We start from the raw sequence: 14,786 nt of genomic DNA, 5'->3' as shown, positions 1-14,786 counted from the left end.
AAGATTTAACAATATCAAAAGCTATAATCCAGGACTTTTGGCTGAACTCCATGTATGCACGCTGTTGATAGTTCCACACAAATAATATCCAGCAAAGATAGGCCCCATTGACATTTCCTCATAATATGAGGAGGGATCCAGCGACAGACCAACATATAGCAGCTGTGAAGGCAGCTAAGAGTTAGTACTTATGTTGCATTGTGAGTGACATGTTAGAAAAATTATTTAGCGAAAAGCATACTGGAGTCAGTTCTACATTTGTCCTAACAAAAATGAAGCATCATGAGCCAGCTGATACCAAAAAGAATTGTGCAGGACATTCTTAATAATAATGAAAATAAGTGCCAACTGCCCTCTGTGAACATAATTTACAATCTGGGAAAGGTGATAAATGCATATAAAATCGTTTTTTAAGTGGATAAAAAGAGTCCATACAATAGTTTCCAATGTATCGTTTGATGATTTGGATTTTTGGAGGAGAATGAAATAGTGTCCAAAATTTAGTCCAAAAACAAAGATTGTATATCTCCTCTGATATCCTTAGATCAAACAGTAGTAATAGATAGTGGTTTGTTGGAATTTTTAGGAACCTATATGATTTTTAGAATAGGTTTTTATTTATTTAACCACTTTCAAGCTATGCTATGAATAAACAAAGTCATGCTGGCCCTTTATTGAACCAAAAGCAAAATGATTGCTCTTGAGCATCTAACGTTCTCTGATTTTTGTCTCCATATGGTTTTATCTGTTCTGTTGCTTTCTAGCAAATCAAATTCCTCAGTGCTCATAATAAAGCATTTCCTTTCCTGAAACACTCAGACAACCAGTAATGAAGTGCTGTGTTCATTACAACCGGTTGCTTGTTTCATATTACAGGGATAACTATTTGTCTACTGAGATTCACAAGTTGTGCATCTCAGAGCATTTTTCTGTCTCTCTGCTATATGGCTGTATTAATTATTAGTATTGTTTTTCCAAACGAAAATTGTGCAGCTGTAGAATTATTATTATCACTATTACTATTATAATTACCTCTATCATTGCGTATCACTTTCCTCTTCCCGTCCTAATTTTTATTTTAATTATTATTTTTATTATTATCATTATTACTATTATTATTACTGCTATCATTATGACTATTACTATTTGTCCTCTTCCTGATCTCCCACGCTCCTCCTTATTTTTATTATTAATACACTTTTGTTAATTAGTTTCATTTTTGTATTATTAATACTTTTACCATCTTTGATAATTCTCTGCATTATTGTTTAATTAGCACTGATAATACTAATGTACTTTTTTATAGTTTCTTTGCTTATATACTTCCAACCCCTCTTTACCTAGTTATTAGGGATGTAACAATGTTGTAAATACCGTCATACCGCAATAGCAATTTCTTTCAATATTACCATGGTTGTGACTCAATAAAATCATAGGTCTTTTGGTGAAGAGTTTGCTCAGGTGAATGGAGTGAATGGTAGGTAGCGGACACTACAATTTTCATCAGCCCAGGTGTGGCCATCATCCTTTGCGGTCTGTTGTCGCTACCGATCCAGTAATGCAGAAATGGAGTGTGCTGCTAGTAGCGGCAAAGAAAAGGAGCTAAAAGTGGTCGAACCTAAAGTGGGTTTTAAATCAGATGTGTGGAAGCATTTCAGTTTCTCTCTAAAAAAAACAAGAAAGAAGAAAAGGTGACAGAAAAAAAGGGTATGCAGGCACTGCCAGACTGTGCTGAAATACAAGTCAGGGAATACGACTAACATGATGGGGATTCTTTTAGTCAAGGGGACAGCAGAACACAGCACACTGCTCAGATTGATGGAGACATTAGCCCTTTTCACACATACAGACCTTTCCGGAAAATTGACGTCAATTTTCCGGAAAGGTCTGTATGTGTGAAAAGGGCTAATTGTGATTGTTGAATGACTGCATTCAGTTGGTTCTAATTTTTTGGACATTTTTATTACTGTACTTTCCATTTTTTATCCCTTATTATTATTTTTCCCTTCTTTTTTTTGTAAAAAAAAACAACAATAAAAATTACGATGTGTAACAATTTGTATTGTAATAGCGTTCATACAGACCTTTCCGGAAAATTGACGGCAATTTTCCGGAAAGGTCTGTATGTGTGAAAAGGGCTAATTGTGATTGTTGAATGACTGCATTCAGTTGGTTCTAATTTTTGTGTGAACAGGTCCTTTTTGAAAATACCGGTAAATTCGTTCTGGCTATTTTCCGGAAAGAGAAGTTGTAACATTACCGGCAATTTGCCGGAATGCTGCGCTGTGTGAATGCAGAAGGAAGATTACCGTAATAAGCGCGTGCACGTCTAAAACGTGCTGACGTGAGACGTCTGCTTTAGCCAATCACAACAGTCAGACGCATTTACGTCCGCGCGGTTTGTGAGAATAAAAGCCTTTGAATATTTTTCCAGACACATTTAGCTGCTAGAAGTTAGTCAGATCACGTTTATATGTTCATTTTAATGCCAACTCTGTAAATAATCATCGATGAGATGCTTATGATAAGCCGTTGTTTGTTTACCTTCAAGCTTTGCGTGTGCCTGTGAAACAGCCTGTGAGCGCCTGCACACGCACATATTATGAACATGTGATCCTGCGAAAGTTGTTCACAATATTGATCATCCACAGAGTTTGTAATTTAGTCAAATGTTTACAAATACAAGCGCAGCCGTTTAAAGCTCATTTGTGGTGAGTGATGTCAGAATTTACCAGTATTTTGGAATGGATGTGTGAATGCTCTTTTCCGGAAAATTTCCGTAACGTCCTCGCCTGTGTGAACAGCGCTTTTTTGAATTTACTGGTAAAGTCGTTCTGGAAATTTTCCAGATATTTACCGGTATCACTGTGTGAAAGGGGCTATTGACTTGTACCACCAAGAGACCTCTATCTCACTCATGGCTTGTCCTTTCGAGTGGTGTTTTTTTCTTTACATGGTTTAATATTTTTTGTTATTAAAATTGAATTATTTAAGTTCCTGTTTGAAAGTTTACAGATAGATAATTTGTATGTCATTGATCTGTTCAGTGTTGAGGTAACCTGAACATTCTAGCACTTTTTTTGAGTCTCTTCAATAGTTTTGTTTTTCCTTTAAATGATTCAATAAATACCGTACCGTGCCATTCATACCGAGGAATTACCGTATCGTGACATTTTGATACCGTTACATCCCTACTAGTTATAATTACTTTGAAACACACACACACACACACATACAAATATATATAAATGGCAACACAGTGGCACAGTGGATAGCACGTTTTCCTCACAGCTAGAAGGTTGCTGATTCTAACCTCGGCTGGGTCAGTTGGCATTTCTGTGTGGAGTTTGCATGTTCTCCCCATGGTTGGGTGGGTTTCCTCCGGGTGCTCCGGTTTCCCCCCACAAGTCCAAAGACGTGGTACAGGTGTTAGGTACACCTTACTAGTACCGGTTGGACCCCCTTTTACCTTCAGAACTGCCTAATCCTTCGTGTCATAGATTTAACAAGGTACTGGAAGTATTGCTCAGAGATTTTACTCCATATTGACATGATAGCATCACGCAATTGCTGCAGATTTGTCGGCTGCCCGTCCATGATGCAAATCTTCCGTTCCACCACATCCCAAAGGTGCTCTATTGGATTGAGATATGGTGACTGTAGAGGCCATTTGAGTACAGTGAACTCATTGTCATGTTCAAAAAACCAGTCTGAGATGATTCGCGCTTTATGACATGGTGTGGTATTCTGCTGGAAGCAGCCATCAGAAGATGAGTACACTGTGGTCAAAAAGGGATGGACATGGTCAGCAAATACTCAGGTAGGCTGTGGCATTGACACAATACTCAATTGTACTAATGAACCTAAACCGTTGATAAAAGGCAGGATGGTTTCATGTTTTATGCTTTCATGTTGTTGACGCCAAATTCTGCCCCTACCATCCGAATGTCGCAGCAGAAATCGAGACTCATCAGACCAGGCAACGTTTTTCCAATCTTCTATTGTTCAGTTTTGGTGAGCCTGTGCGAATTTCAGCCTCAGTTTCCTGTTCTTAGCTGACATGAGTGGCTCCCGGTGTGGTCTTCTGCTGTGTGATCTTCTGCGGTCCAAATCCCTTAAATCACCTTTCTTCCCCATTCTGATTCTCGGTTTGAACTGCAGCAGATCGTCTTGACCATGTCTACATGCCTAATTGCATTGAGTTGCTGCCATGTGATTGGCTGATTAGAAATTTGCGTTAACAAGCAGTTGGACAGGTGTACCTAATTAAGTTATGGGTGTATATAGTGAAATGTTTTTTATTGTGAACGCTATTACAATACAAATTGTTACTCATCGTAATTTTTTTTACAAAAAAAAGAAGGGAAAAATAATAATAAGGGATAAAAAATGGAAAGTACAGTAATAAAAATGTCCAAAAAATTAGAACCAACTGAATGCAGTCATTCAACAATCACAATCAAATGTTCTGATTTGCTGTAATGAAAGTATTTATTTACAATTAAACAGTATAACTCAAGATCATAATAGTTAAAACAAATAAATAAATAAATTACTAATAAATAACCTAATTAAATAAGTTTGCCTCTTTTTGAGGAAATTAGTTTTCCCAATCTAACCTTTTCCAACTTTAGAAAATACATGGTGTCCACAAGCCATTTCCAATGAAGTAGAATATGGCGCCTTGCTAATAATGAGGTAAAGGCTAAAATATCAAGTATTTAGAGTTAAACTGTGACCAAATCTTTGGAACCCCAAAAATGCCTACGCCTAAGAAGGTCGCTGGTTCAAGACCCCGCTGGGTCAATTGGCTTTTCTGTGTTTTCATGTTCTCCCCATGTTGGCGTGGGTTTCCTCCGGGTGCTCCGGTTTCCCCCACAATCCAAAGACATGCAGTACAGGGGAATTGAATAAACTAAATTGGCTGTAGTGTGTGAGTGTTTATGGATGTTTCCCAGTACTGTAATATATATAAATTGAATATGAATATATATAAATTGACTGTTCGTGCTTTTAAAAGCATTCACTTATATCCCTGTTTTTAAAAACAATATGATTTGAGGCCCCTGAAACACAGTTTGTTGTTCTGTACATTAATAGCTAAAAATAATAAAAGCTTTTTGTTAAAAAAAGTGTTATGTGTGTGTAAACAAACACCCCCTTAGAAGGCAACTGCCAGTTTGTGTATGTGTGTGTGTGTGTGTATAGATCGTGAAGTGTAGTAGATCGGCACAGCGTGTGTAGTGACAGATGGTGAAGCACCTCAGAAAGATTAATAGCCGGATTTTCTATTCAATCGGATCTTCCTGCAGTGAGGGGAGGGTGTGGTAAAAATACTCTGACCAACTAATCTGTGTGTGTGTGTGTGTGTGTGTGTGTGTGTGTGTGTGTGTGTGCGTGTGTGTGTGTGTGTGTGTGTGTGTGTGTGTGTGTGTGTGTGTGTGTGTGTGTGTGTGTGTGTGTGTGTCTGTGTGGGTTTGAGCATGTGCACCATTGAGACACCAGTGCAGTCACTAGGTGTTCTATAATTAATTCTTTAATTCCAATCAGTTCACTAATGATATTATGATAATTTGTTAACACCTAATGTCTGTCAGCTCATCTTATTTGCGTATTTGCTGCATTTCTTCACACACACTGAATAAGGTGTTGTCGGTGGTGTGATACAACAGATGGCAAATCAGCATGATATAAAAGCATTTCATTACTTTCTCATTTCTGTATTCTCTATTATACAGTTGAAGTCAAAATGATCAGCCCTCCTGTGAATTCATTTTTCTTTTCTTCTTTTCTTTCTAGATCTGTGTTTAAACCCCTTATAAAGTGATTTTTGCATTACAGGATCCCTTTAAGTAATTAATGATTTTTTAACAATACCAAACAAAATACCTGACCAAAAGTGACACAAGAGGCATGCATATTGTTAAAAAAGATGATGCATTTTAAATAAATGCTGTGCTTTCTATTCGTAAAAGAATCCTGACATCAGGGGTTACCACAACAATTGTGGAAAAAAAAATTGCAGCTGTTTGCCCAGTTATGCATAATATGGAAATATGGCATCTTGAATTGTTTTTTTTTTGTAGCTTCAAGCACTTTTAGACTCTAGATGGATGATAGTTTCAAACTGTTAGAAGCTCAACCAAAAACTATTATTCCCCTGTTGCATATAATATGTAAATATGTATTGTAAATATGATATTTATTATATAGATCCATTGAACATTTTAATGGTCTAGGCACAAAGTCTAGAGCACAGGGCGCAAACGTATTAAGGCTGTGTCTGAATCCACTTTTGCTATTTTAAGGGCAGAAAAATATGGTCTGCACCGGGGCACATTGTCTAACAGGATTGTGTTTATTCTCTTTAATAAGTTTGAGCATAACGTGCATTAAACCAATCAGAGTCTCATCTCCCATTCCCTTCAAGAGTCAGTTGTGTCGCGCCATGGTGCATTTGCTTGACATTGTAAGTGGAAAAACTGAACGCTGCACTAGCGAGAAAACAGTTAAACAGAGCATCTGCAGCACGAGGATAAAGAACAAGCCTCCTCCATTCAGCCTCTTTACTTTTACTCCTTATTCCTTTACTTTCGTGGATAAGTAAACAATGTTGTACGCACTCTTCTGGAGACATCCATTAGCCTAAATATTTAATCTTGTTTGTTCAGTGCAAAGATTTGTTTCAAAACTATTTCTAAATTCAATTCTAATTTCCAGCAAACAAATAAATGAACAATAATAACGAAGTTTGAGTTATATCCAAACACACCTGCCATGCCCCATATGGTGCAAAACCCAACAGGTGGACAAATCCAAGCTTGTTTTTATTAAAACAAATATAAATATGCATATAACAAATAATACTAAGAATAATAATAACATTATACAAAAGCAAATTGTCGAGAATAAACTGAAAAAAAGCCCCCCCGACATGAAGGTGGCATGGAGGCAGTGGTTTTTATATTTATGTAGAAAATAATAATTTTTGTAATATTTTAATTCTTTTTCATGGCGGTTCATTCCGCTGTGGCGACCCAAGATTAATAAAGGGACTAAGCTGAAAAGAAAATGAATGAATGAATGCTTTTTTTATTTGTAAAGATATTTGTGTATTGCTGTACATTCTGTGTGTATTAAGCAATGAACGCATTTAAGGCGCACAACTAACACACTCAGTGCTGGACTTTAGAGCAGCTTTTAGCTGGTCAATTGCAAGGTCTGTTTCAGTTTCTCAAAATAGCAACAACCCAACAATGCGCCTTAACACACCTCCTTTCTAGACCAGAACACCTATGAGTCCACAAAGTGGTGCAAATGGATTTGCTATTCAAAGAAAGTGACACAAAACGAAAATAGTCTGAAAATAGCAACATGTCGTGCCAAACACGTCTTGCACCTTATTGCGCCTGGTGATAGGGTCCTATATATCTCACACTGTACCTTTGTTTTCTTTTTTTTATGTTTTTGTTTCAACAAATCTCTCTTTTTTAATTTTACTAATGAAATATTTGGATGTATATGTTTTTAAATTTGATAAAATTTGACACAGGTAAAAATTGGACAGCTGTTTCATGCTAATTGCCGTTCTGCGCATTTATTCACTATGTATCTGTTGTTTTTTCTTTCTCTTTCCCAGTTCTTTGCCATCTTCGCGTTCGCCACCTGCGGTGGTTACTCTGGAGTGTTTCGTATGAGCGTGGAGTGTGAGAACCGCTCAGAGAGTGACCTGAACATTGAGGTTGAGTTTGCGTACCCGTTCAGGTCAGTGTTACACTGCCATTCCTGTACAATCAGAACAAGCGCAAAAACACAATGCTAAATTAATATTGATTATTGAGTTAGCTGTTAGGCGGCTCGGTGGCTCAGCGATTAGCACTGTCGCCTCACAGCAAAAAGTTCACTGGGTTGAGTTTCCTCCGGGTGCTCTGGTGTCCCCCACAGTCCAAAGATATGTGCTATAGATGAAATGGATTAACTAAATTGTTCGTAGTGTATGTGTATAAATGAGTAAGGATGGATGTTTGCCAGTACTCGGTTGGGCTGGAAGGGCATCCCCTGCATAAAACATATGCCAGAATAGTTGCGCGGTTCATTCCTCCATGGTGACCTCTGAAATAGAGACTAAGGGTGCTTTCACACCTACACTTTTGTTTCGGAACGTATCTCTATCCCAGTTAGAGCGGTTCGTTTGGCATATGTGAACAGGGCAATCGCGATCTGTTCCAGGCCAAAGTAATCGCTCCGAGATCGCTTGAATGAGGTGGTCTCGGCTCGATTGAAACGAACCCTGGAGCGGTTCAATTGCAGTGAGAAAGCGATCCGATCCGAGCGCAGTTATATCACAGTGTTTTATGGATATGTAATAGGCTTACGGCTATGAGTATGGCGGGACATTTCGGGAGTCTCCGGATGCCTGCAAACAAATGATGATCTCCCGGTCCTCAAATAGGCATCGTCGCATACCCTTCTCACTCCCCCCCACCACATCTCTCCTCAGACACGTCACGCGCGCTCCCTGTCAATCACCACCAAACCACCACCTCTCCTGACAGCTGCAAAATAAACCCTGACACTCTGACCAATGTAAGGAGAGTTTACTCGCACGTGACTTGTTTTAGCTCTTTTGGTCCGATTAGAAACTTTGCAGTGTGAAAGCGAACCGATTCAAGAGCAAAGAGCAACAATGTAACAATTGTAATCTCTGTTTCGGAACAACTGAATCGATTCACAGGTGTGAAAGCACCCTAAGCCGAAGGAAAATGAATGCGTTACTAAAGGCTCCTACACACCAGGACGTTTTTTGTTTGCGTTTATCGTCAGCGTTTTACGAGACGTTTTTCAAACCCAAGCGCTTTTCACTGGCGTCAAGCTACTGACACCCGCTTGTAACACAGAAGAAGTGATGGAGCGGAAGTTCACACGCTTGTTGTTAAATTTACTGGTGACTCGAACAAGCATGGATGGTTCAAGCAGCATCTCCAGCTCTAGCGATGAAGAAATGATTATTGTTTACCAGTGCAATAAGCAGCTCCATGTTCATATCGCCTCTGGGCTAGAGATGCGCGGATGGGCTATTATTTCATCCGCAACCGCATGACGAAATTCATCATCCGTCCGCCATCCATCCGCACTAACATTTTTGACCAATTTTTAAAACCGCACCCGCCCGCCATCTGCTGACTGAACTCTTTATTTGAATGGCTTATTCCTTTTTTTTATTAAAAGAATGTTTCTTTATTAATCATTATATAATAGAGAATGACTTTAATGTAGACATGCAGTTAATCCAAACGTGCAAGTCATTAATTGACGATGCTTTGAAGTTACGCTAAAGATACGAGGACGTTTCTTTTCACTTGATTCGATTCCTCGGTCCTTCAGTCTTTTCCTTGCGTCCTTCCCTCGTAAAGTTATCCCGGTGGGGTGGAAACACGAGGAAAGAAAGCAAGGAAAGGTAACGAGGATGCACAAATAAGAAATGAGAAGCACCCGAGCTCTCAGAATATCAGCAGTGAACTCTGTCTCCAATCGGCGCACAGGGACAAAAATAAATAAATAGCCTAAATTAAACGCACTGTACTATACAACTTTTTTTTTTGTAGCCTAATAGAAAACGCATTGACACATCATTTCAACATGCTGCTATTTAGCCTACTAATAAATGCCTATTTCACTTTATTTTTTAGTAAATAGATAGAATAATAAGTCATTTACATTATAGCCTAATAATGTTTACATTTGTAGTTGTCCATAGCAACCCCAAAAACGTACCTGCTTGCCTTGCACATCTAATTAATGGGCACAGTTTTTTGACTATTTTTTATTTATTTATTTTTTGCTGTGGATGTTATTGAGCTTGTAGAAATCGGAAACAACACAGTTCTGCGACACAGATAAACCTTTATTGATATCTCTATCAGACAATACCTATTTTATATGCCAAAAGAAACAACAGGCAGTAAAAAAAAATATTAACATAAATATCTTAATGTAGGCATAGGCTATAGTCGCATGCTTTGGCAAACAGTTGAAATTTTTTTAATAAAAACGTCATATCGTGCCTAAACCTTCTAGGCTCAGTCACCCCCACAATTAGAAATTAAATTAGAAAAACAGATATGCCATCCCTCTTTGAGCGAACATAGTCTGACCAGGCTAAAGTGCATGTATGACAAGTGCCCCAATAACCCATAGATTTAGGATTATCCCCATTCCCCTCAAACTTGAAGCATAACGAAATACTACGCCATTAAAGTTGCGACAAAGAAATTCTGGCAAAATAACCTTAGCCTCGGAACGTAAAAGCGAGGCCAACATGTCTAGAATAGAATAGGCTAAACCAATATGAACGTAAAGTTATCAGCTGACCGAACTCAAAAGTTTATATTGAACATATGTGTAGCCTAAATAACATAGGCTAATTGGTTTAATATGCCTGACCTTAGGTCTAGTTCGATTTTTTTCTTGGCACAATGCAGGAATAAAATAGCATCTGTGTCAGGATTCAGACGGGAGCGCCTGCATAGCCACTATAATGCGCCCTGCTGCACTGAAGGAGCGCTCGCTCGCAGCACTTGTTGCTGAAATGCATAGAATTCTCATGGAAAGGTGCTGTAGTCGTGGGAATGCCTGCCTTATTTCTCCCAAAAAGAAAGTAGATTTTGCTCTGAATATCCGTCTATACGGAAGTTTGTAGAGGAATACTTCTGTACACTTCATCCAGAATTAGTGTATCCAATTCCTCCTCCCATTCTGTGAAGTCAGTCCTAGGCTTTTTCGTTGGTGCGCCAGCTATGTATATAAAAACAGTACAACCGCCCGCCACCCGCCCGAATTTAATTAAAATATAATTTTTTCGTAACGTCATCCGCCCGATCCGCGGTTTATCCGCGGAGTCCGCGGCTATAACCGCCAACCGCGCATCTCTACTCTGGGCATCTTCTTCAATGTCCGCTCGCATTGACAGTTTTGCGCTTGAGCGCCTCCAAGTGCTGTTTACGTTAACTTTAGCAGCTCGGTGCACGTGAACAAAGGTGCCGATCTGATTGGTGGAGAAGGTTTTGACGCCTCGCGTCAAAACAAAAAAAACGAGCATGGGGCATTTTTTTAAAATGACACTTTTGCGCCTGGCGTTTTGCACGTTGGTGTGCACAATTACATTGACGCCCTTTATTTAGTTACGAGGCGTTAAACGTAGACGGAAAACGCGAGCAAAAAACGTCTCAGTGTGCACGGGGCTAAATGGGTTTGATTCACCCAGTTCACTCATGCTGCCTTAGGTCAGATGTACTGTCAGTTTTTACTCTACATAATAAATAGAGCATAGTAGACATTGCTATTTCTGTGCAGAATTTAGAATTGCCTCAACAGATGTTTACCTTGTGTGTTTCTTTACAGACTGCACCAGGTATGGTTTGATGCCCCTACGTGTAAAGGATCAGAACCCGAGCGACTCTTTCTGGTGGGAGACAACTCTTCCTCAGCAGAGTTCTTCGTCACCATCGGCGTCTTCTCCTTCCTTTATTCAATGGCAGCCATTTCTGTGTACATCTTCCTGTTGGAGAAATACCGCGAGGGAAACAAAGGAGCTCAGGCTGTGAGTCTTTATGCAGTCTCCATATCATGAGCCAGAGAGGCGTCTTGTGAAAAGGGTTCATTATTCCTAAAGATTTCCACTGGAGGAAATGTCACAGCATAACAGGATGTTAATGAAAGCATAATAATAGGTTTTTATTGTTATCCCAACATTATTGTGATGAGTATTCCACAATTATTTCACAATTATCCATGTTGTTGTTGTTGTGTAGGATTTCGTTGTGACAGCGGTTTTCACCTTCATGTGGCTGGTGAGTTCATCGGCGTGGGCTAAAGGTCTCTCAGACGTGAAGAGAGCCACCGACCCTGATGACGTCATCAACCTCATACCTGCGTGCGAACGAGAGGAAAACCGATGCAAAGAGCTGCACGAACCGGTGGTGTCTGGCCTGAACACATCTGTGGTGGGTACAGGTGTTTGAACGCTCATTTTAATTTAATTTAAGTGATTTTAATGCTGATCTTGAAATGTACAGAACTTTCTCTTTTTTAAATATTTCCCAAATGTTGTTTAACAGAGCAGAGAATTTTTCACTGTATTTCTTAGAATATTTTTTCTTCTCGAGAAAGTCTTATTTGTTTTATTTTGGCTAGAATTTTTTTTTTAACCGTTTTAAGGTCAATATTATTAGCCCCCTTAAGCAATATTTAAGCAATTTTGATAGTCAAACCATCGTTATACAATGATTTGACTAATTACCCTAACTTCCTTAATTACCCTAATTAACCTAGTTAAGCATTTAAATGTCACTTTAAGCTAAATACTAATGTCTTGAAAAAACGTCTCGTAAAATATTATGTGCTGTCATCATGTGGTTGGCAAACTGAAGCAGGATTTCCAAGGCAGGAATTTTGTCATGTTTGAGTCATGTTTGTTCTAAACATTCATTCATTCATTTTCCTGTCGGCTTAGTCCCTTTATTAATCTGGGGTCGCCACAGCGGAATGAACCGCCAATTTATCCAGCACATGTTTTACACAGCGGAGGCCCTTTCAGTTGCAACCCATCTCTGGGAAACATAAATACACACTCATACACTACGGACAATTTAGCCTACCCAATTCACCCGTACCGCAAGTCTTTGGATTTTGGGGGAAACCGGAGCACCCGGAGGAAACCCACGGGAACGCAACATGCAAACTCCACACAGAAACGCCAACTGACCCAGCTGAGGCTCGAGCCAGCGACCTTCTTGCTGTGAGGCGACTACCTACTGCGCCACTGCGTCACCCCTTACTACTTCTAATTGTAAGCTAATATCTCAAATAATACTGCTCATTCAAATCTTACACCACATACTAAATTCTGTTGGTTAAAAATATTGCAACCTTTCATGCTAACTAAGTCTTTCTTTATATGATTTAGCAGCTTTCACAGATTTTTTTCAGTGGTTTAGACAGTATAAATTGGAAAAAAAGCTTATATATATATATATATATAATATATATATATATATATATATATATATATATATAATATATATATATATATATATATATATATATATATATATATATATATATATTCATTCATTCATTTTCTTGTCGGCTTAGTCCCTTTATTAATCCAGGGTCGCCACAGCGGAATGAACCGCCAACTTATCCAGCAAGTTTTTTATGCAGCGGATGCCCTTCCAGCCGCAACCCATCTCTGGGAAACATCCACACACACATTTACACACACACTACGGACAATTTAGCCTACCCAATTCACCTGTACTGCATGTCTTTGGACTGTGGGGGAAACCGGAGCACCCGGAGGAAACCCACGCGAAGGCAGGGAGAACATGCAGACTCCACACAGAAATGCCAACTTCGAACCAGCGACCCAGCGACCTATTTGCTGTGAGGCGACAGCACTACCTACTGCACCACTGCCTTGCCCATATATATATATATATATATTAGGGTTAGGGTACATTATAGTACATTAACCATGCAAGTACAGCTAAATGACTGACTCAAAACCTAAGTGCAAACCCTCTATAGGGAATAGCAACTACTAACTGCATCATCCTTAATACAATCAGTAAGAACCGAAATTCAATTCATTTATTCTAATGTACATTTAGGATGCTCTCACAGATAGACTTTCGTTTCGGAACCTGTCTCGTTTGCCCAGATAGTGCGGTTCGTTTGGTTTATGTGAAACCACCAATCGTGCTTGGATCCGCGCCGAAACAACCGCTCCGAGATCGCTTGAATGAGGTGGCCTCGGCTCGATTGAAACGAACTCTAGAGCAGATCGATTGTAGTGAGAAAGCGATACGATCCGAGCCCGATTATATCACTGTGTTTTATGGATATGTAATAGGCATACGGCTATATGAAGAGAGAATTATGAATAGGGCGGGAGGTCATTCAACAGACATCCCAAGTCTTCCGGAAGATTCCGGAGTCTCCTACAAATGCACAGAGACTCCCAGATGCCCGCAAATGAGTGATAATTCACCCCTCCTCACCACATCCCTCCTCAAGTGGTGCTCACTGCAGAGCCTCTTGGGCAGAGCTGAGCTCCAGCAAGGGGGAGCTTGAGCTCCATCATCTCCTTCTTTGCACTTGTACGAGTGATATCACTGGGGGTTGGGGTTAGGGGTGAAGTGGGTGTACGCATTAAAATAGCTTATAGGAGGAGGAGCGAGAGCTCAAGCTCCCCTTCGCTGGAGCTCAAGTGGCTCTGCAGCGAGCTGTGTCTCTCCCTCCTCCCTCTTCAGACATGTCGCAGGCACCTTGTCGAACACCACTAAACCCCCCTACCCCCCACCCCCCCAACAGCTGAGCGAGACTGCAAAATAAACGGTGAAACTCTGACCAGTGTGAGGAGAGTTTACTCACACGTGACTTCTTTTAGCTCTTTTGGTCTGTTTAGAAACTTTGCCGTGTGAAACTGAATCGATTCACAGGTGTGCAAGCACCCTTAATCAACTTTACATGTGTGTGAGAACTGTGAAATACATGCATTTAAGTAACTCTCTGGCTGATTTCTGTGGTCCCCGCAGGCATTCGGGTTCTGTAATGTGATCCTGTGGGGAGGCAACCTCTGGTTCATCTTCAAGGAAACCGGCTGGATGGCGGCTTTCGCTGGCACCTACATGCCATCTGGAGAGAAGCAGCCAGCTCCAGACTCCTTCGGCCAGGGTGAGCCCAACTGAAAACTCATGTTAACTGAATTACTTTGCACTTTATGT

General features: G+C 39.8%; 1 protein-coding gene across 2 annotated transcripts in view; it reads left to right on the top strand.

Annotated features, from left to right (window-relative positions):
* sypb (synaptophysin b) overlaps nt 1–14,786 on the top strand; it is a 28,995-nt gene that overhangs the window by 8,577 nt on the left and 5,632 nt on the right. For both annotated transcript variants that reach the window (XR_015496995.1, NM_001030242.3), the window contains 4 exon segments: nt 7,640–7,764; nt 11,401–11,599; nt 11,811–12,002; nt 14,598–14,736. Coding sequence is in view for 1 of the 2 variants with exons in the window: in NM_001030242.3 (NP_001025413.2) it covers nt 7,640–7,764; nt 11,401–11,599; nt 11,811–12,002; nt 14,598–14,736 (655 nt within the window). In the remaining variant the exon portion in view is untranslated.

This window comes from Danio rerio, chromosome 8 (assembly GCF_052040795.2).
Source record: "Danio rerio strain M-AB ecotype USA chromosome 8, GRCz13ab, whole genome shotgun sequence".
Classification (NCBI taxonomy): domain Eukaryota; kingdom Metazoa; phylum Chordata; class Actinopteri; order Cypriniformes; family Danionidae; genus Danio; species Danio rerio.
Note: the sequence above shows the minus strand (reverse complement) of the source record. Positions and strands in the feature narration are given on the sequence as shown.